At 39.8% G+C, this 22047-nt stretch overlaps 1 protein-coding gene across 6 annotated transcripts in view; it reads right to left on the bottom strand.

The window, feature by feature from the left end:
* Positions 1–3119: 3119 nt before the first annotated feature.
* gria1a (glutamate receptor, ionotropic, AMPA 1a) overlaps positions 3120–22047 on the bottom strand; it is a 96779-nt gene continuing 77851 nt past the window's right edge. Inside the window, exons 12-16 of one of the 6 annotated variants that reach the window (XM_088081285.1) lie at positions 20231–20429; positions 18768–19015; positions 13958–14072; positions 6924–7058; positions 3120–3439 (exon numbers count right to left, since the gene is read on the bottom strand). In XM_088081285.1, coding sequence (XP_087937411.1) covers positions 3272–3439; positions 6924–7058; positions 13958–14072; positions 18768–19015; positions 20231–20429 — 865 coding nt within the window. In that variant the 3' untranslated portion in view covers positions 3120–3271. Of the gene's footprint in view, positions 3440–6768; positions 7059–13957; positions 14073–14784; positions 14900–18767; positions 19016–20230; positions 20430–22047 lie in introns of those variants that run through there. The other 5 variants (XM_042492814.2, XM_088081287.1, XM_088081286.1 and 2 more) reach the window with 5 other exon arrangements.

Below are 22047 nucleotides of genomic sequence, written 5' to 3'. Positions count from 1 at the left end.
CTCAATGTGCTTCACATGTAACCTGATAATTTTCTATATTCTGCATTATTTCTGATCATCCAGGTACTTGAAATGGTTGTACTCTGCAGTGGAATATTTGTGTTGTACCACCTACACAAAGATTCCACTGCAGAGTACAACCATTTCAGCTACCTGGATGAGGAAAAGATGCTCGTGCTGGCAGGAAGCACAGAGTGTACCCTTTACATCGCCTCTGGCTGTGATGCATTGTGAAAAGCTGTTATTGGTTTCGCTCCTGCTTTGACAGTTTTTCACCTGTAAGACTGTTGAGTTTAAAGGATAAGGCTGGCGACATTCAATGTTTTTCTCATTGTCAACATTTCCCATGAAAAGACCAAAACCAACAATGAATTGATCGCACAAAACACAGCACAGCACTGGCTGACATTTTCCCACTATTATCTTATGAACACGGGCACTGTTAGTTTATTCTGAATCTGCTATTTATAGTAATTAACACACCAAATGCATATTAATACACTGCTAAAAATGTACTCCTGTCTGAGTAACATTTTCTTAAAACTACAGTTCTCAGCTATTTAATACAAATACTGCATGTATAAAAAAAAAAAAAAAGAAGAAAAGAAAAAAGAAAGTGTGAGCTGTTTTAAATATGTTCGTCTTCTGTAGGAATTAAGGGGCTTAGCACAGGGTGTCACAGACAGGGCAGGGAAATCAGAAAATATTAAATATTCTGTATGAAATACACAACAGTCAAAGCTTAAGTCCAGAAAAAAGTTAAAACGTTATTCACTGAGAGTTAAACAGGGTTTTCTATTTGTACATAAAAACATTTCTAGTTTCTTACTGTTTCAAAGTCACGTCACTCGATTTTGATCTTCACATCAGCTCAAATAAGATGAGACACCTGTGTGATGATCACTGGAAATAAAAACAAAAGACTGCATTTTATCAGAAAATGATCCATACTGTTAACTTGCTCCTGTGATCATAAATACAACACTGCAGTCAGATAGACCTCATCAGTCATTTACGACTTTGCCACTCTTTACTTAGGTAGCAGAAACTAGAAACTAGAGTTTTAGCTTTTTTTTAAAGGTGTTTTTAAGTGACTTATACAGAGTAACTTCTCCATAATCCAACTATGTACTGCCATTAAAGTGGACTGACTCAAAATAAACTACAGTGTGTGTGTTCATGGTAATAATTACTTAAATTACTTATACCCATTTTCCACCAAATTAGCTCTGCTTCTTGAACTGACTGTTCAGGACTCTTGGAACCCCGACGCTATCAAGCGAACCAGCCCATGCTTCTATGTGTGATGGACTATCTTAATTTACAGAGATGTTATCCTCTGTGTCCTGCTAAGGGACAGCAGATGCAAAAAAGCCTGTGCCTGGTACTGCTAATAAGCTGTGCATTGTGCCTGTCTATTTGTTATGACAAATAAATATTAAATACATTAAAAAAATAAATGCAACACAGAAAAACAAGCCCACACAACTGCCATCACATTTTTTTGAAAATATTGCTAAATCCTCATTGCTTCACAGAAATACAGCCAACTGTGCCATGTCCTATCATGGGATAATTTGATATTAGATACACATTCTGTCCTTTCTTTTTAAATCCCAACATGATTTAAAATTTGAATCCTGCTGTTGTCAATGTTGGTCAGTCACTCTTGGAAATATAAAATGCACAACTAACAGGCCAAGAAATGCAAAGTGCATCATTACACATGTTATCAGGTGGGATTTTTCTTTAAGCTCTACATGCCAACCCCAGTGTGTCTGCCCTTTGTCATCTCCTATCCTGCTACTGTCCAGGGCCTGCCACTCTGATTTCTGTTTACTTGACATGATCTGAAAGGGAGAAGTCTCCAGCCGAGCAGCGCGACAACCATCCGTAACCTTGACTTCCAATAAACTCAGATAATAGTGTGTGTGAATCTGTCAGTCACACCAAGTGTTTCAGTCACACCTCGTTCCTGAGCTAGCTAGCATCAGCGAGAGGAGGCAAACTTTCCTTCTGAATAGGCCACTCACAATCTTCAGGGGATCTCCATAAATTGAGAGTGAGTAGCTATGCTGCCCATTTATTAAAACTGAATAAAAAACATCACAGGAGTGAGTGAAATCTGCAGCTCCAACAATAGTTTGAGGAATATTCTCTCCATTCTATCTGAACTTTACGATCTTTGCTCTTTCACATGTGCTGCAAACAGACTTCCTAGAATAAGGATGGATATGCTATGAATGTCACAACAGTAGAATACAGTGTAAGGTCACTCAGTACTGTACATAGCCACAGAGTAATTCATTTTCTAAATTCTATAACCTTCCTCAGGTCAGAGTGAGCATTTCTGCATCTGCCCCCTGACTGTTTTTGTGATCATTAAATAGTAAAACTTTCTATCTATCCGTTGGTCACACGTATGACCCAGTAGCAACAAGTGTATAGTGTATCTGTGTGCATTTGTGAGAATGGTCATATGGCACAAAGACAAGGCATGATGTGTTAAATGAGGTGTAGCAGCAATGCATGTTCGTTGTAGCCTGGTCAACCGCTGCTTTAAACAGCATAAACCGACAGAGAAATTAAACTACTTTTGACAAGGCTCTTTGCGCTATTACAACAGTGTAAACCATATACTATATCATAAAAACTGGCTATGCTACACAGAGCACTTTGTCCTTCCAAAATGGCGTGTAAATGTGAGAGTGAAAGCGAGCAGGAATGTCCCAAAACAATATCAAATCGTCGTAGCAGTCACAAGTGTTTGTTCTCCTCTGCCACATCTGTGCAAAGACACATCCCATCAGCCGTCATAAAGCATCTAGGTAGTACAGGGTCAGCAGTGGAGGTGAAGATATTGCACACGCAGACTAACGTCAACAGCTCCATTGAGATGGCACAGCGCAGGCGTCACACTGAAGAATAAAGTTCTTTTTTTTCCCCACACAAATGAACACTGTAAAAAATTCAAAAACACGCCCGGCTTCTTTATTGCAGCACTTTTTCTTTCTTTTTTTTTCCAGTATCTCTTTTTCAAACATCCACTTGTTAAAAAAATGTTGCGAATCTCTGTTTCGAGTTTGTAAGGAGCGGTTTGAGAGTGCATTTTGGCAGTAGGTTTAGTCTTGTTCAAGTTGGGCACATTGACAGCCAGGAGAACAGATGGGTCAAACCAGACAGCCATGATTTTTGAGGTCATTAAGAGTCTTGTCGCTCTTCTTCTGCCCCACCCTGCCTATTCCTCGCCGCCAGCACAGTCATGTGAAGATCACATGCCAGAGGCACCCAGTCCCATGCTGGCGGTGTGGCTCATACAGGGCAGCGTCTGAACGGTCTTGGGGAAGTCGTGGGTGAGGATTCGTCCGTTCTCTCCTCCGCTCCCATTGCCACTCATCCTGGTCAGGGTGGAGCAACGCATGGCGTCGTTGATGGATTGCTGTCAGAAACCAACAAAGGGTTTACAGTTAGTCTATGCATCAGATTTCAGCCTTACACACGTATGCATTATATCCTAATTATAAAAGGGAAACCTTATGCAACACTTAGAGTTAGCAGCGCACAGACTGATGTACTTTAAACAGATAGTTCTGATTTTTTGATGTAGGGTTGTATGGGGTACTTATCCACAGTCAGAGTATTACACACGATATATGGCGTCAGTACGCCCCCAGCTTGAAGATGCAGGCTTGAATCTGACACAGAAGCTAAGCAATGTACTGCTGTGGATGGGTGTCAGCATATTTTAGCTACCTAACAGTACAACCTAAAAAAAAACCCAGTTGATTTTTGTAGGTGGGGCTTTTTTTAGGTGGTTAAAAATCGTTTTATTGCTGACCTCTCTACAGAAGTAGATTACTTTGCTTCCTCTTCATGCATGCTGACTGACATCTACTGTATGTAACATACAGGGTTCCAGCACACAAAAACATAATTTGAGCTGGCATATAGTAAGGGAGAGACGAACCCTATTAACGCATATTAGAGCTACGATGTGTCGACAGCTACCGAAAATGATCTTGCTGTTATGTTACATTACATGAAAGGTTATGCATGTAAGATTATTGTAATAGTTTCACTGACACAACAAAACATTGACTTTTACAACACTTTCAATTATATTTACTAATTCAGTGACTTTTCCAGGCCTGGAAAATGTGATTGTGACTTTTGCAAGTTTTCCATCGCTGTGGGAACCCTGAATATTTATCTTTGGATAGGTACCCAATACAACCCAACTTCAAAAAATCTCATCTACCCCTTTAAAAGGCATTTCAGCTGTAGAAGCATAAAGGTAAGTTATGCAATTTATTTTTCTTTATTACAGGAATTTATGCATATCAGCAGCTGTTTATGTCACTGTCTGAATGTGGTGCTGGCATGCCAGGAAATTTAAGAGCAGAGTGAGCTGTTAGGAGTCATAGGGTGCTGGTTTTCACCCTCTTTATCGGGGCCTGAGTGATATTCGCGGGTGGTAAACCGTGGTGCTGGCTGATGTGCATCAATGTCCTAATTTGTAACAGGAGGAGCAGAGCGAAGTGTGGGCAGTTAGAAGGGAGCTGAGGCTTCACTCATTGGTTTAATAGCTCTATTCTCCAGTCTAGCGCAATAAAAGCCACCCGGCTCCAAAGCTGACCTAATGATGTGTGATCCGTGTGTGTGTGTGTGTGTGTGTTCGCCATCAACGCCTGCCTGCATCCTCTATTCTATAGCTGATTAAACTGGGCAAAGCCAGCGAGATCTGGAGCAACCGGTGAGTGCTACATGGGGATTGGAGAATTACGCTGGCCTCTAATTGGAACGGCGTTGTTGTTTCTTTCAAGCCAAACAGCATAAAGGCACCGCCGCACTAATAGGCTGCTCGCCAGTCTCATCAGCATACTGATCAGGTGCCTCTCCGTGTACTGATTAAAACATAAGAGATTCATGTAGAAGATCACTCCTTGTCTTGGCCCTGCCTTGTTTTTTTTGTTGCTGTTTACACGAGGAGTATATCAGCGAGGGGCTTTGATGTTGGAAGAATGAATCAAAGATTGTTTGTTGCAAATTGATCCACGAAGCAGATGACTCGAAAGAGAAACCTCACATCTCCTGATAAAGTCTTACAAGCAACAAGTCCTTCCTTTCAGGTTTCTGAACATACAACAGTTTGAGTTAGACTGTTCTAGGTTAAAAGCAATGATGGAACAAATGTGAGCTGCACCAGGCCTGCCTTATGATATACATATAAAGGATGTTCACCACAATGGGCCCTGCATTTGCAAAGACAGTCAGCAAAAAGAGAAGAAGGAGCAGGGGAGAGATTTGCTCAGAGCGACAGAGGTAGATAGATGTACCACTGTGATTCAAATTGCCTTTATACCTGTGCTGCAAAGTGAAATGTCTTCATTTGTGAATGTGTGCTACGAGATTATTGTAATGAGTGCAGTAATGGGATTTAACTTGAGGGAACATTTGTGTAAGCCGAAAGGAAAAAAGTGTAATGTGTATTTAACTACTGAGTTTGGATTATATATCATCCGCCATTAAAATTAACTGTGTAAAAATGACATATTTGCATCAAAACATTTGGGATGCACTGATTTATCTGCCTAACATTGGGATTAGCTGATATTTGCCTTCAGGCTATCTGCAAATAAGATGAAATTCCCTAAAGGCAGCGGCTGTGTTTTAATGTTGTTTCACGTCAATTTTGCGCAGTCCAAAAAGCAGGGCTCCAAAAAGGAACAACAGAAAACGTGATTGCGACAAACAGAAATTTTTCCCAGGACGACTTCAGGACAAGAAGATGCAGTAAACTAACTATTTATACTCCATTTTTTTCTTGATGATGCTACATTGTGAACCACAAATCTGTGTTGAAATTGATATGAAATCAAATGTTTTGTTAAAGCAAACAATATCCTTGCAATATGGACATTCAAGTGTTCTGTCAAAAAAATCATGTTTTTTGTTTTTCTCCATATTGCCCAATCCTACATTATCATGATGTGTTTAAATCTTGTTAGAAGTCGTTTTTGGCAAGAAACTTGAATAGGAAGTCTGTTGATGTTTTGACAGCAACTTAAGACAGATATTAGGGGGGGAATATTTTATATGGCAAAATAGCATTTAAAAAAAAGATGTTTTCCATGTGACAGAGGTTTATATTAAAGGTTGTTTTATAAATCTGTATGACTGTATTTGTTCTCACTGAAAGATAGTGTAATGATGAGCTAAATGACTTTTAGTTATTTGTTTGTTATAATGACTTCTTTGTTCCCCTTTCACAAGGGGGGTAAATATCACTAAAAACATGTTATTTTGAACATCGGTTTTGGCCTAGAGTTTTACAATCGGTGCATCCCTTGTTAATATAATACAGTGTGAAGGGTTGAGATCCAAAGAAATATTTGAAGACAACTACTTGACAGGTGCTATATGCTAACAACCCTGTAAAACTAATACAGGAAAAATGATTATCTCGTTGCTATATGTTTTACAGTGCTAAAAATGTCAACTTTTGAACATAAACAAACAGGCATAATGGCAATTTTAAAATCAAGTGATTCAACAACACTGCAGGAAGTCAGTGACGTAAAGACTGAGCGAGGTAGCGGCAGAGGTAGAGAGAGGTACAGGACAGCGTTTGCACTGCGGTGGAAGCCGTGAGAGGCCCTACTGTGATCACGGTTAGATGGGCGGGAGGGTGAGGAGGCGGATGTCATCAGCATCATCATCATCATCATCATCATCATCATCATGGTTTGAAATCACAGCGTTTCCTACCCCGTGGCTGTGCTCTGCCCTTATATCTTAACAGTGTTGTTGGCGTACAGGCCGTAGCTCTGCAGCTCTGTGTAGGGGGCGCTAGCACCACTGTCTAAGGCTGAGCAGTGAAAGGCCTGAGCGGCTGAGGCGGCAGCGGCTCGCGCGGTGGACACCTTCATTCGGCGCGACTCGGTCCTGGACTTGTAGCAGAACTCCACCAGCGCCACCAACATGGCCAGGCCCAGGCCGCCGATCAGGATGTAGAAGACTCCCGCCACATTGCTGAGGCTCAGAGCGCTCGTCTTGTCCTGGAGGGACGCAAGATAAGGTGGAGGGGGGCAGAGCCAAGTAGTGAGGAGCGATAGTGGCAACCAAACATACTCTATGGCACACATTAGACCAGAAACCGAGGACAGACACACAGATTCACACATGTACTCAGGGACAAACATCAGTTTCACAAACACAAATCACAAGTGCAAGGACTCAAAGTATACAGCAAAGACAAACAAATATATACACACTCAAACCCACTCACACCATACACACATACAGTGTTTTCATTGTATTGATAGGGGCCTCACAAAGTTCTTGGACCTCACACTGAGGAGGCGCCCAGTCTTGGAACCATAAGGCCCAATTCCCCTGCAGGAACTCAGGGGTAGTTTTACAGGGTCTTGCATGTTGGTGTGTTTCTCCACTGCAGGAACTGCCACTGCAGGATGATTGTTGAGAACTTTTACTGGGGTGAAACAAGTCCCTGCCTCGGGGTAGATACTTCAGTGCAGCCCCAAAAAACTGCTGGTTGGGATGTCAACACAACAAGCCCTACTTTCAATGCTGTGTTGTCTGAATGATGTCTAAATAATTGGAATAACGACTTTTCTTACTGGGAAAATTCATGTGAAAAAGCCTCTCATCAGAAAAACAACTCAGCTACTTGGAGAAAATTTTATAACACGAGTTGCCGACCTGACCTCATAAATGCATAAACATGGCGAGCAAGAGTCAATGTTTGGTCAACGGTGAGAAACTTAACTCACGTATGGAGTTTAAATTGTTTAAAATGCAACCCAGCTTCTTCGTAAGAAGAAGAAGAAGGATTACGTCATGGGTCCTACCTGGGACCTACACTGCATTGGAAACAGAAAGGCTGAGATGATCAACTATTTCCTGTAAATATTCTTGCCTCCTAGGTTTTACCCTGAGTTTCCACAATGGAAACACACCTATGGACTGTATAAACATAATGGATATAGCCACCGCAACATCACCCATTGGTTTGAGAACTTGCATTTGCAAATTTATGTTTCCTAGGATATCAAAGGAATGATCGGCCTTATTTGCCTCTGGTTGGCTTAACCTGACACACCAACCCACTCCTCCTGCTTAAACCGAACCACTCCCACTAATGAGTACAAGTATTAGTTAATCATAGGGAGAGAAGGGCAAGCCATTCCTTGGCTATTCTAGAATTTGCAAATTTGCCTCTTGTTTTGAAGCCTCAAGGTTGGAATTTTGGTCATACCTAGAAGTAACCCGAGGTGACTATATTTGCATGAGAGGGTGGAGCTGTGAAGGAGCAAGGGGCAATCTGACCAATTAGATGAGGTGAAGCCATGCACACACAGTGTCACTCAAAGCACCTACCCCCTTAATTCTGTATAACTTTAAGCCTTCATGAGTTTAAAATGGGTGCCAGTAGTGTCCATGTCTTCTCAGTCAGATCCATCTCTTGCATCCAAATATGGTCACTTCTGGCACCCAAAAAAATAGGATGGCAACGACCAAAATACCAACCTGTTGGGTGATGTCACAGTGGCTACATCTATTAATTTCTACAGTCTATGAGCCAGCCTCAAGTGGCCGCTTGAGGAATTGCAGTTTTTGGCACTTCTGCATTGTCTTCATTTTTCACCCCCAAAGGTTGCCACTTTGTTGGGACCCCACAATTAACAAAACATAACAATCATACACATCCACACTCACACACATATACAGTACGGAGATGACCCTGACTGATTTGGCACACAATGAGACAAAGTCTAGTCATGTATACAACATCTATAGTACAAGACAAGTGGACAAGACACACACATACAAAAAAACATACAAAAACAAAAACAAACAAAAAACAAAACATGCACAATATAAACATATTTTGGAGGCCTGTCTCACAAAGTAGGTTTTATCATGTTAGCTGAATAAATCTGCCTTTTCAGTTTCACAAAGAAAGCACCCACAAAATAAGGACAAAAAACTACCTTTACTTAAAATGGCAGATACTAAATAGCAACTCGAGAGTAACTCTACACAAACTGGTGTAATCATTTTGCTTTATTGCTCCTAAAATAATTTATCCTGTCAGAAATATTCTATATATAAGATCTGTAGTGTAGTCAGTGTTCCTCTCTGGCTATAAAAGAGGTTTTTTACGGTAAGCACATTGGGTAGCTGTAAAAGACATTAATAAAATCACTGCTTTGTATTGAGATTCCTTCACCTTCAGTGACTTGTTAAATGTCTGTTGAGCTCATGTTCCCTCACTGCTGAACCAGAGAATCAGAGGCGACTTCATGAAGACACTGTCATATAAAAAAGACTCTACAAAGTATTCTGACTGCAGCCTAATGACAAGCAGTGATCAGCTTTTTTAATTTAAAAACCAGAGGATGTCTGCACACTGAAAATTAGCTCCCAGTGATTTATTCAAGCTACAGTTTGGTCACAGGCCTTTATCAAGTCATTTTTAATTTAACCAATCATACTCCTGCTGTGACTCCTCTCTACTTAAACACAAGCAACATTAATGAAACATTTCAATGTTTTTCTTATATTCATTCATCCTGTTTTTTTTCTTTTTAAGAGAAAAAGACAAACCTTCTTGTTTTCCTGTTCCATGCTACTCTGCATATTAAAAGGTCAGCCATATTACTGAGAACTGTTTAAAAGCCAGACAGTATTGCACTCGCTTTGTGAGACAGGCCTCAGATAATGAAAATAAATTCTGATCTATAGCAGTTTAAACAATGCCTATATTAATCCCTTAAAGGAGCAGTGTGTATGATTTAGTTGCATCTAGTGGTAAAGCTGCAGATTACAATCAAATAAAAACCCATTCCCTCACCTCTTCCTTTCCAAGTATATACGGTAGCCTTCAAGTAACGTAAAAACAGGAAGGGCCCTCTCTAGAGCCAGTGTATGGTTTGTCCATTCTAGGCTACTGTAGAAAATGGTGGACTTTATGGAAGCTGACCTGCTCCCTTATGTAGATATAAATGACTCATTCTAAACTAACTGAAATGCAACAATTCTTATTTTCAGGTTATTATTAATGAAAACATAATTCTGATTATTACATTCCACTTCTGCCAATAGATGCTCCTAAATCCTACACACTGAGGTTTTGAGACTAAATACTGATACACAACTATTTTCTCCAAACAACATTTTGTGAGGGGAGAGGTAGAGGTAAAGAGTATTAACACCCCACAACACATGCGTTCATGCAGCAACAGCACAAAAAAAGTCTTTAGTCGGACATTGCTCCATATTATAGCTCATTATTCTCTATTGATGTGGCACCTACTTACATTTTTGCCTATTTATGGTCTGTAATGAACAGGATTCGTTAAAACTTAACTCATGGAACAGTGGGGTCTAACATGGATGTTATTTCTTTAATATCTGAAATTATTGTACTTGTGGAGAATAATGTCACATGGAAACTAGGTTTTATTCTAAGGCATGTGTGTCAAACTATGTGCGATGGAGAGTTTACAGGGTGTCTAAACACAGACAACATGGGGTGAATTTTAAGATGACTTGACAAACTTCCCTGAGTTGGACCTAGAGGCAAAATCCTTAGAAATGTTTTAGAATAAATATAAATATGTATGTGTCTAAACTTCAAAATACAATTACACCCCCCCCCCCAAAAAAAAGCTACTGAGTGACTAAGAGTGTGTTAGTGCTTTTTTTTTAAGCAGTTGAGGATATGACTGCAAATAAAAGTATCACATATTCAGGATGTGAGTATCTCTCAGATATTAAAAGTGTCTCCACTTCTCGCCAAGAGTTAGATGACAGCATGCTGTCATCCATATATGTTAAATGCTAAGCTAAAGCCAACAGCAAGTTATTTTAGGTAAGCATAAAGATTGTAAATAGCTAACAGTTGGTGTGTTTAACTTTGTGTAAGACGTACAAAAACTGAAGTGCTAAAATGACATGGTTTGTCTTGGCACTTAGTTTTTCTTTTACACTTTGTTTTTTGGATTTATAAATGATACATAATGTGCTAATAAAGGAGCTTTATATGACTGGAAGGCAGAATTTGTTACCTCGGGACAGAGACTTGCTTGCATTTTTCCTGTTTTTATACTGTATGCTTAGCTAAGCTAAGTAGCTGCTAGCAGATTTCGCGTACATATATGAGAGTGGTATAAGTCTTCTCATCTAACTTTCATTAGGAGAGTGAATGAGCTTATTTACCAAAGTGCCAAGTTATTCCTTAGAAGCAAATTTCTATTCGCAACCACCTATTATGTGGATTTATGACCCAGTTGCCAGAATGAATGTTGGCACTGTACATTTGGAACTCTTGTTAAAAAGTGCCTGTGTAGTTATTAAACAGTGGTCATGCTTGGCAGCCATGTCACCATCCGTAATGCTGTCTTCCATAAAAGATGGCTTTCTCATCATATATACATGAAATCTGAGTCACATCCCTTAAGAAATGTTGATATGATACTAATAGACCATACACATGTAACCCTAGTTTGCAGAAACATACAATTCAAACATTTCCTTCTGGGCTGGTATTTAACATTTCTCAGTAAACCCTACTTAAATATAGACTTATGCAACTGTACAGCAAAAATATCTCTCCTTACACGGAATTCCTTGCTGTGAGTCTTCAGCTAAATTAAAAGAGCTAATAAAATATTCTCTGTTTCTTTTTAGCGTGATCCCTGGACACTGAGCCCATCACAGCACATAGTTTGACACTCCTGCACTTTAAGTATCAAAATGTAAGCACAGAAAAAGAAGAAAAACTCTTTTGGCACTTTTCAGCCAGCTGACAAACACTTACAGAGGTACCTACGCTACAAAGCTTTTCTGTCAGGGGGGACTGGTTTTTGAAACAGTGTTGTAAATGCATGTGTATAGTGGCAGACTGGGTGCACATTTTGGTCGACCGGGCAGAATGACAGGGTATGCATCCACATATGCACTTTAAGTGAGAAAGTTAGGGTTAGGATCACTATAAGACCAGAATGCAAAGGTTATGGCTCAACACTTTTAAAGGGTTCAGCAAAGGTCAGTGGCCAATATCATAATTTGTCTCCCTCACTGTGTTTCTTTGCTTTATTCTTTCTCCTTGAGAAGGACTTACAAATTGTTTTCAGAGTGATTCATATTCAATTGACAGTACAAACTCAAGGTTATCATCACACTTGAGCTCTGTGTGTGTGTGTGCATATATGTGTGTGTTTGGGGGTTGGAAATGTATTCTAAGAGGATTTTTCAACTTAGATGGTAACTGTAGTTGCTATATTTAAATATAACAAACCATTGTAACAATCCTGACTAATCCACCACACAATGTTTTTTTACACGCTGGTAATGAACATTAAACCTCTGACAACACAGACTCAGTGGGAAAGAATAGACACAAGAGTATCACCAGAGTACTGGCCCGAATATAAGACAATGGTTTCAGCTTTTGATAGATAGATTTGATAGACAGTAACTGCTGTGTAGCTGACATTACTGAATCAGGATGCTGACTTTATGACCCTGTTCTATTTCTACTTCTGTTACACACTGTGCTTTAGCATTTACCATGGTATTTTAATTGACACTGGCTGCTGCTCAGCAAAAGTTACATTGGCTCTCTTTAACCTATAAAGGTCTTCTACTGCCTCATGTTAATGTTACAAAAAAGCAAACTAAAAAAAAGAAACAAATTTAACTGCTTCCTACATTTTAAAAAAAAGTGCTTACAGATGATGGCATTAAAGCTTTCAGCCAACCCATTCTCTGTTCTCATTACCAACTCAACTACACAACAGCTTGGTCAGTGGCCCTATGCCTAAAATTGTGACGCTCTAGGTACCTCTTTAGTGTCAGTTTCGGATGCTCAGGGACAATGTGTCAATTTCCACTCATTAAATGCATTTCGTAAAAAATACAAAACAAACAAAAAAAACCCCCATCTGCTGCTTTCATAGGTTAGAAAAAGCATTGTGGTTTGGGTTAAAAAAAAAAAACAGTTTTGTTACATAACCAAAGTAAGTTAAGAATTGATGGTTGTGATGTACGTATATGTCACATGAAAGCTGTCAAATGTGACATGTATGTCACATTTGACAGCTTTCATGTCACAACTTTCTCTCACTTTATACTACATCATCGATGTGGATGGGTTTTACATTGGAGTTATTTGAAAACCCAGATACATCATACACAGACGCAACAGGGTGCCTTGTGACATCGGACTCAGAAGGTGTTGGCCACTGACCGGGCTGCTGGTTTTGATGCCCTAGCAATGAGAACGGGCTGTTTCATCAGTAGGTGTTGCTTTAGTTGTAAAAATAGCAACAACAGCAGATATTATGGTAGTAATAGTAGCAGTAATGCTTTACTGAAAACAGCAGCAGTACTGGCAGTAAAAGAGGTAGAAGAGAAAGAGTGCGTATCATCTTGAGTGATTTGTTTTGATTTAATTTGATAACAAATAATTTTTCTTATTGATTAAAGCTTTAGTGATTTAATCAAACTATTTGTTTCAGAATTTTTTTGCATTTATCTTTAAGCATCTTCAATGAATTAATAAATACAACAAAAAGCATATTTCGCACTATAAATAACTTTACTGGAAAAAAAATGTATGTGTTGTTTTTTGTGTGTTTTTTTAACTTATTATTTACAGCATCTTTATTTATTAAAATAATCTGACTAAAAAAAGTTAGTGTATCTGCCTACATTTTTACATTCAGTGTTTCTCATCTTTAAAGTCTTTATTGTTAAACATGTTGCAAAACTGAAGATCATCTTATGTTCGGGCCAATACGATAATACTTCCAGAAACACATGGGGAGTATTGCTCGGTGTAATAGAGGCTGAGGGCTGGATTTGGGAGCTGGTCTAGGTTCAGGGCAGGGTTGTGCTGTGAGGTGACAGGTTTGGGTTGGAGACTAACCTTTCTTCCGGAGTCCTTGCTGCCACACTCCCCTTTATCGTACCACCATTTGTTTTTCAGTTTGTCTAAGACGGCTTGCTCATTGAGTTTCAACACCGCTAGGTTTACTGGGATTCTTCCAACCATAAGGAAATAACATAAATAACATATTATACCATGTTATTTTATGTTATTGATTCAGAGACACAGAGCAGCAAATACATACACACTTCAATGCTTAAAAAACTTTCCACACACACAACACACACACACACACAGACACACACACACATATATATATAGCATTAACATGATTAGAAACAGCAGAGTCAAAGTGATATGCATTAATACTCCATCTATCTTGGTTGGCTTGCTCCCTAGGGCAGTAGATGTGTATTACAATATCACTTTGGGTAACCGGCACACTGCTTACCCTCACTTATGCAACACAGATTTTTTGTCAAAAGAAAAGGTTAACTAAATCGGAACAAATTCTGAAGCCTAACTAAATGGACAAACAAGCTTTTAAAACATCATTGAACACCAGGGACCCAGCTGCTTTAATTACTGCACACTGATCAATTTTAAGTCATTGATGTTCATTTTGTTTAAGAAGGGGAGATGATACAAACTATCCCCCTCTGTGGTTTTCAAATCCAGCTACCGCAGGCCAAATACACCCCCCCCCCCCCCTCGGCACTTTTCCTTTGCCCTTCGCCACACCACAGAGAGATTAAGTGATGCCAGAGTGGTATTGCAGCGTGAGCCTGCCGGTTACCCCCCTCCCCATAACCCCCCACTCCCAGTGGTGGTGGGTTACCCGCAGGGTTTATCAAACTGGCTCTGACCTTGGAGTCCCCGCCCCCGCTGCCGCACTCTCCCTTGTCGTACCACCACTTGTTTTTCAATTTGTCCAAGAGGCCCTGCTCGTTCAGTTTTAACACTGCCAGGTTTACTGGGTTTCTTGAAAATAATATAAAATGAGAGCCATTAGGAGACACTCTATGGGACAGATATAGAGAGATTTGTCGCATGGTGGTGGTGGTGATTATGACAACATTGACTTAGAAACTCCTGCATATTACTACTGATATGAAGCAGGAGGGCTGGCTTTAGATGCACATGTTATCTGCAGTGGGCTGAGATGCTGAGCGCCCATACAGCAGTAGAGTCAGGTTTTACCAAGCAGGGGCCTCAGAAGGAGGCAGAGCAGACACTATAAATGAAGATGCCTTGGATGCGGAAGTCGGTCTACAGATGGTAATTTCCTTTCAGTGGCACCAGCATACAGATTGCTATGGTAACTAACCTATCAATATTCAACCCATAACTGCAACGTGGTGAATAGAAGCCTGCGTTGATTAATTTATAACTATCAGCCGAGACAAATGCAGACAGAGGCTTTCAATGCTTTAACTGTCAGGTTCAATTCCACAACAGGTCTGTTTCTGAAACTGGCTGAGAGGAAACTATGTGACCAACTATAGACGCAGTCCTAAATCTATATGAACCACCTCATCCAAAGCATCTCCCCAAGGCCTGCTCTCTCTCTCTCTCTCTGGTGAGTGTGTGTGTGTATTTCCTATAGCTGACTGGCTGGGGGACAAAGACTCTCTCCATCCGCAAATCACAGAAAGGCACAATCTGCAATCAGAATTTGCATAAAAGAAATTTGCCAGATTGTCTTTTTCCCTCAAATCAGAGTCAATTCTTCTGTGCAACAGCAATTTAGTTTGGTGATATTCTGCCTTTCTTGCGAGCAGACACAGAAGAGTTTTTATCCCCCAACCCTTGAGTGCACAACACAGCTGTAGGGAACACAGGTATCCTCAGAGCTGGTAAAACCTCTGAATTCTTTCTCAGCCCGGTGGGCGCAGACAGAAAGAAAGAAGTCAAAGTGTGTGGACATGGAGACCTGCAGGTCATTGGTTAGTTTGGTCAGTATGTCTGGTGGGATGGGGTAAACAGTCAGGCAGGCATGGGGGTGGCTGGACATCATACATGTCAGAAATGAAGTAGGGAGAATATATACAGAACATTTTACAGACTGATCACAGAGTGTAGTCTGAAGACAGGCCGTCAGTACATCCTGTAAAATGAAGAGTTAGTTAATTTTAGTGTCTTTATTTTCAAAGTGCTGCATTCAAATAGGCCTGCACTGCATTATGGATATTATATATATTTACGTAAAATCAGCAGGGATGCATTGATCTTTCATGAGCATATCAGGTATCACATTATGTACTCAAATAATTTCTTTTCTGTCCTGTTCTACCCAAATGTAGCTCAATTTTTAACCAATGTTCAGACAATCTGCAAAAGAGAAATGCAAATGTATGTGGCTTTACATCGTTATGCAAATATTGGGAGTTTGTTTACTGAGTTGAGCAGTAGGTGATGCTTATTCTCCAGTAAGGTGCCACTGCAGAGGAATGTGCAACGAGATGAGTGCCAGTCAAACCTCAAATGAAGGAAAACTGTATATGTAAAAGGGAGTGCACACTGGACGTTGGAGATAGAGAGTTTTGAACATCTCTTATAACAGCAATGTTCTCTTGGAGAAGTTCTGGTAACAGTACTGGGTTTGAAAGTGTGCTGGAAGCCTCCAGAAATTATGTAGCTTGCAGTGGCCTATGCAATGATAGTACATCATGACTGTCCGTCATCATTTATTTGCTGCATCTGTTCCTCTTGCACTTAGACGCATTTGCCTTTTATCCAAACACCACCCTTTTCACCTCTGCCAAGCATAAAAACCTTTTTGCAATCTTTCAAGATTTTTTCAATTTTTCTTGGTGTTTTCACTCAGGTTTTCTAAGTGCAAATTGAAAATGTTAATGAATAATAGAGGTGGATCAAAACAAACCCATCTTCATTCCTAGTTAGTTAATATTGACAAAGGTGATGTGAATACGTTTTCTAGATTGTCTGCATTTTTTGTCTGGAAGTTGTTTCAAAATATTGCATGAACACAGTAGCATTTATGATTTTTGTAAGGTCGGTAATTACACATATCTCATAGTGAGAACTGCGAACATTGTGAGAACTGTGCACATTAAAAGTAGTCAAATATATAAACTTGATAGTTGTCTGTCCTCAGCTCAGAACATGGTAATAAAACTGCAATTAAAAGAAGTAGCACTGGTATAAGATCTATACTTGCTATCACCAGACACCCTGAGTTTAGGTATAAAAATGAATCATTGCATCCCTAATATTCAGGACTTTGTGCAAGTTAATGTAATAATGCATTGCAGGTATAACTGAACTAAGCACTTTGAATTCACTGGATATTCACAGATGTCAGATCCCAGGTTAGCAGCTTAAACATGTAAATTTCTACCCTAACCCTAACCATAAAAAGTCTTGTCAAAATTTCCCGTCTGTAATACATAATTTTCAGTCATGAATGTTTGTTATTGGTTGATGAAACTCTGCATGTGACATCTGTGAATGGCCAGAGAATAACATCCACCACTCTTCTGATAATTAACAGAGAGAGAGAGAGAGAGAGAGAGAGAGAGAGAGAGAGCGAGAGAGAGAGAGAGAGAGAGAGAGAGGGAGAGAGAGCTAATGGGGCCATCCTCAGCAGCATCTTATGTCTACATTGTAGGTTTGCATCAATCTGACCATATGACTTGAAAGCAGATTAATTTCACCTGTTATCTTGTCACTATAATAGCACTTACTTGCTGTATGAAAAGTAATTTCTATCTGGTTTCAATGGAGCTATTGAATAAGACATAGGCAACACTTCTAGTCAGCGGGTTCTGACCTTTGGCTGTCAACCAAGGTGGAACCCCGAATGAATCCTCAGAGAGTTTGAATAAAATCTCCCCATATGGTTCCTTTCATTAAAATGAATGAGGCCTATTAGAGATAGATTAAAAGCTTCAGATGCCACCAGCTCCCGCGCTCTCTCTGTAGTTGCAAGAGAAATATGAATGGGAACTTGGTTAAGGGTGTTAATGTAATATGAAAAGACAGCTGCTGCTCTTGGACATCGATGGCAGGAAAGTATATCCAGCTTGAATTATCGTTCATTACGTCAATTATCACATTGAATGTGTCAAATCTAAATTCAACTCCGCTGACTTCACATTCAAGGTGCGAGCCTTAGCGTAAGTGGAAAAGTAGCCGTATGGGATGTGGTCATTTAAGCTGCAATCCTGCTTTCAAGGGCCCTGTTGGTTTGTGAGAGGTGCATTTACATTTTGTTTGAGCATTTCTGTGTGTTGGAGGGGAGGCTTCAGATTCACAGCAGACATGAAAACAGCTACCACAAGCGCTCATGAAGAAGGTTTAGAATTTAATTAGAGGGCAACAGGAAAACAAGTGTCGCTTAAAGAGGACCAGAAATCTCATAGTCCTACTTTACACTCCTGCTAGTGCTCATGAGTCAGCTATGGATAGGCTTGCTGCATACATATGTATGCAGGCACGAACAAAGATGGCTGTCAGTGGTGAAAATGGGCAAAATGAGATTGTACATGTCTTTGTGACAGAATGCAAACTATGAACAAAAGAAGAAAAAGGTATAAGGAAATACTGTAGAAATAAATGGCATGCCATCTATGTCTGGTTATAATAGATTCAAACTGGAACTTATACTGACATGTTGTGTTATAATTAACAAGATGCATGAATGAATCAAAATGCATGGAATTTCTAAAAAAGGAGAAACTGATATATTTACGTTCTTGTATATTTTAGGCTGCAAGAACTGAGAGTGATGGACAAATCAACAGGTGACAGATGATGCTCATGCACGATCTCCAATAAAAGCACTTGAAGGCTTTTATCCAGCCACGCTGCAGTGGCAGAGGTTTACCTGAGAGGGGAGCCCTTGGGTGTAGCGATGCCATAACCTTTAGAGTCCAGGTTTCCTCCCACCTTCATTGTATCACACGGTTTTCTCTGCTCTATGTACTCGTTCATTGTAGACTCCAACAGGTAGGCATACTTGCCCTTGGACTTCCTGACTCTCATCACGCCCTCGTCTGTCGTCTTGACAAACACAGACGGGTCAGCTGCCTTCATGTAGGACCACATTTTCTCAAACACAGCAATCTTCGACCTCTGACAGCCAGAATTGTTAACGAGAGACATGGGAAGACAGAGAAAGAAAAGACACTGTCAGGTTGAATACTAAAAGGGTACCCATTATGCACATTTTCAGGTTCATATGTTATTTTGGGTTTCCAAAAGAACATTTTAATGTTCAAGAAACACTTTACTTTTCTCAAAATGTCTGTCTGAATAAACCTGTATTCACCCTCTGTCTGAAATGTTCTGCCTTATTGAAATGCTCCAGCAGAATGTAATCCAAAATAGGAGTGAAAATAACAACATCAGCAACCAAGTTTACATGTTTTCCTGATGTTAGCATGTAGCTACATGTAGCACTTTACTTGCAGCCAAGGAGTGATTGTAATGGAGTATAGCAGCTCTTTTTAACCCAAAAAGATGTCAATAAAAGCTTCTAAACCTACATTTTCATAACCAGATATGTTCCAATAGATATTTGATCTGAAACTGGGGATAAATTAACAACATATGCAACCAAGATTACATTTTTTCCTTGCGTTAGTATAGTGCTACAAGCAGCAGTATAGTCTACAAACTGTAAACACAGTGTGCCTGGAGCATATGACATAAAGAAATCCTGCATACTATAATGTCATACTGTAGCCACCAGAGTAGAAAAAACTACTGGAAAAAGAGTATTCAGAATGGTCTGAAGCCTGAGGTTTTTGCTTACAGGGATTACTTTTAAAGATGTTTACCTACTTTGGCCACTTTAATATAAACATCTGACATTTTAGCATGAAATATATGACAGAAAATGAGGATATGTCCTCTTTAAATGCTGTATTATTCTGTTTTAATTCCTAAAAGATTTATTTAAGTTACTGTGGTTGCCATTTTTTAATCAATAGCCATTTAGAATATTCCCATTCTATTTTTAACTCTCTACATAGTGGTTTTCATGTTTAGTGGTGGAGTCCGTCATTCCCACACTCGATTTAACAGGAAATGAAGCATTCATGTAATCCGGGGTCACTATTTGTAATTTTATATTATTGACGTCAGCCTCAGTGGTTCATGTTCACTCTGTAGCAGAGCTGTATTAGGTTACTGATAATGCAAAACCAACATTTTCTACTGCTGCTGCTTCACATTAAAGGATGGATTTTGCTGTAAGCCAGTTGCAAAAAATGCAATGTATTGTAGGTTAATGTAGGTTAGCGTCAATTGATCAGTCAAATGAGTGATTGAGTCTTGGTGTCTCACCCTGAAGAATTCTTTGGTAGAGCCGGCATCCAGCGTTCCATAGGCGATCTCCGTCTGCTTGGCCAAATCCTCTGCACTCTCTATAGGAGACACCATCCTCTCCACTGTTAGGAAGGCAGCCAAGTTGGCAGTATAGGATGAGATGATGATGAGGGTAAAGAACCACCAAACGCCTCCAACGATTCGACCGGACAGAGAGCTAAAAGCAGAAGTGCAGGATCTTTGGTTAGTCACATGCAGGTATACTGAATACAACCAAGAATCAATTATGTTAATGCAGCGTCTTGGAAAACAAATAGCTTCACTCTTTTTCTCCCTGGCCAATTTTGCAAACAATCAAGAAAAGCAATCTAAAAAGCTTGTGATGTTCACACCATCCAAATGACCTACATTGCATCACACTCCCTCTGCACTCACACACTCTTCGTTCCACCAGGCTTGGAGAGCTTAGACCAATGTGCTAAGGAAAGATAACCAGTTCCACAAAGGCCCACTCAGCTTCCTGTCTGCCAAATTAATCTCACTTTAAGAAAGTTGCCAATATGTTTCATGGAGCCACACACATTAATTGTTGGGGATTAATAGGCAGAGTAGAACACTTAGCCAATGCTCTAATTGCAAATTTCAAAAAAAAAAAAAAAAACCCTAAAAAACAACTGGATGATTTGTGAGCAAAATCCCCAGAGTCAAATCCCCACCTTTCCTCTCTCTCTCTCCCTCTCTCTCTCTCTGTGCATGTCTCTTCACCTCAAGAGGAGCCAGCTCGAACAGCAACAGCAGAAATCATGTTGCGTTACATATCGGGTCCCCGACAAGCGCACAGGCACGGAGCGGCGGAGCTTACGCAATGAAAATGACATAAATCTGAAACAAAAAAAGGCTTTCATGATTCACCTTTGCGCTGTCAAGCCAAATGGAGTGTGAACATGAAGGCGAGATTAAGTATGAAAAAAAAAGAAAAAAGGGAGAAGCTAAAACATAATCATTTAAGATGCTTTTCAGATGACGGGTGGATGATGAAAGAGCAGTCAGGGAGCGAGCGGAGAGCAAACACAGAATGGATGCCGAGCCTTTGAAAATCAGTTGGGAGAATGCAGAGCTGTCTGCAGGGTGTGTGTGTGTATGAGTGTGTTTGTGTGTGTCAGTGTGTGTGTTTTGACTTGTTCACTGATCACTGTTCAAAAGGGTGTGGGTAAGGTTAAGCTTTTTCTGCGCAGTGAGAAAAGCAACATGCTTTGCTAGTTACCTCAGTGCATATTTAATATCACAGCAAACAGTTCTCCTGCATCAATATATCCATTTTAGCTCTGTGCAGCTACAAAAGTAAAAAAAAAATCCACACAACACACAATCACCTCACGACGTCTGACCTTCTTCAGGAAAAAATCATTGTATGTAAACCCACAAGTCAAAGGGCACCAGCAGCACCTCCAAGCAGTCCAACAAAAAAGGTCAGTCAGCTCCATTAAACGTTAACAAAACCCCAAACTGGGCTCTTCACCATTACTTTACATTTGCACTTTTAACAACTTTCACTGCAACTTCTGCACATCGGTTTCCCTCAGGATAAATTAAGTTTTGATTTTTTTTATCTTCAAACAAGAATTGTCCATCTAAAAATATCAAAAGATAATATATTTTCACCCAACAGACTAATCTAATAGATGCTAATATCAAAAACACAGGGCCTTAAGTTCAACTAAATAGGTATACATCATTCAGTAGGGAATATAAATATCAAATAACAGATCAAATGTATCAATACTGTAACATTTGAAGAACATAGTATACGGATTACTCAAAAGATCAAATGTTTA

Source organism: Plectropomus leopardus, chromosome 8 (genome assembly GCF_026936395.1).
Source record: "Plectropomus leopardus strain MGB_pleo_1.0 chromosome 8, ASM2693639v1, whole genome shotgun sequence".
Taxonomy (NCBI): Eukaryota; Metazoa; Chordata; class Actinopteri; order Perciformes; family Serranidae; genus Plectropomus; species Plectropomus leopardus.
Note: the sequence above shows the minus strand (reverse complement) of the source record. Positions and strands in the feature narration are given on the sequence as shown.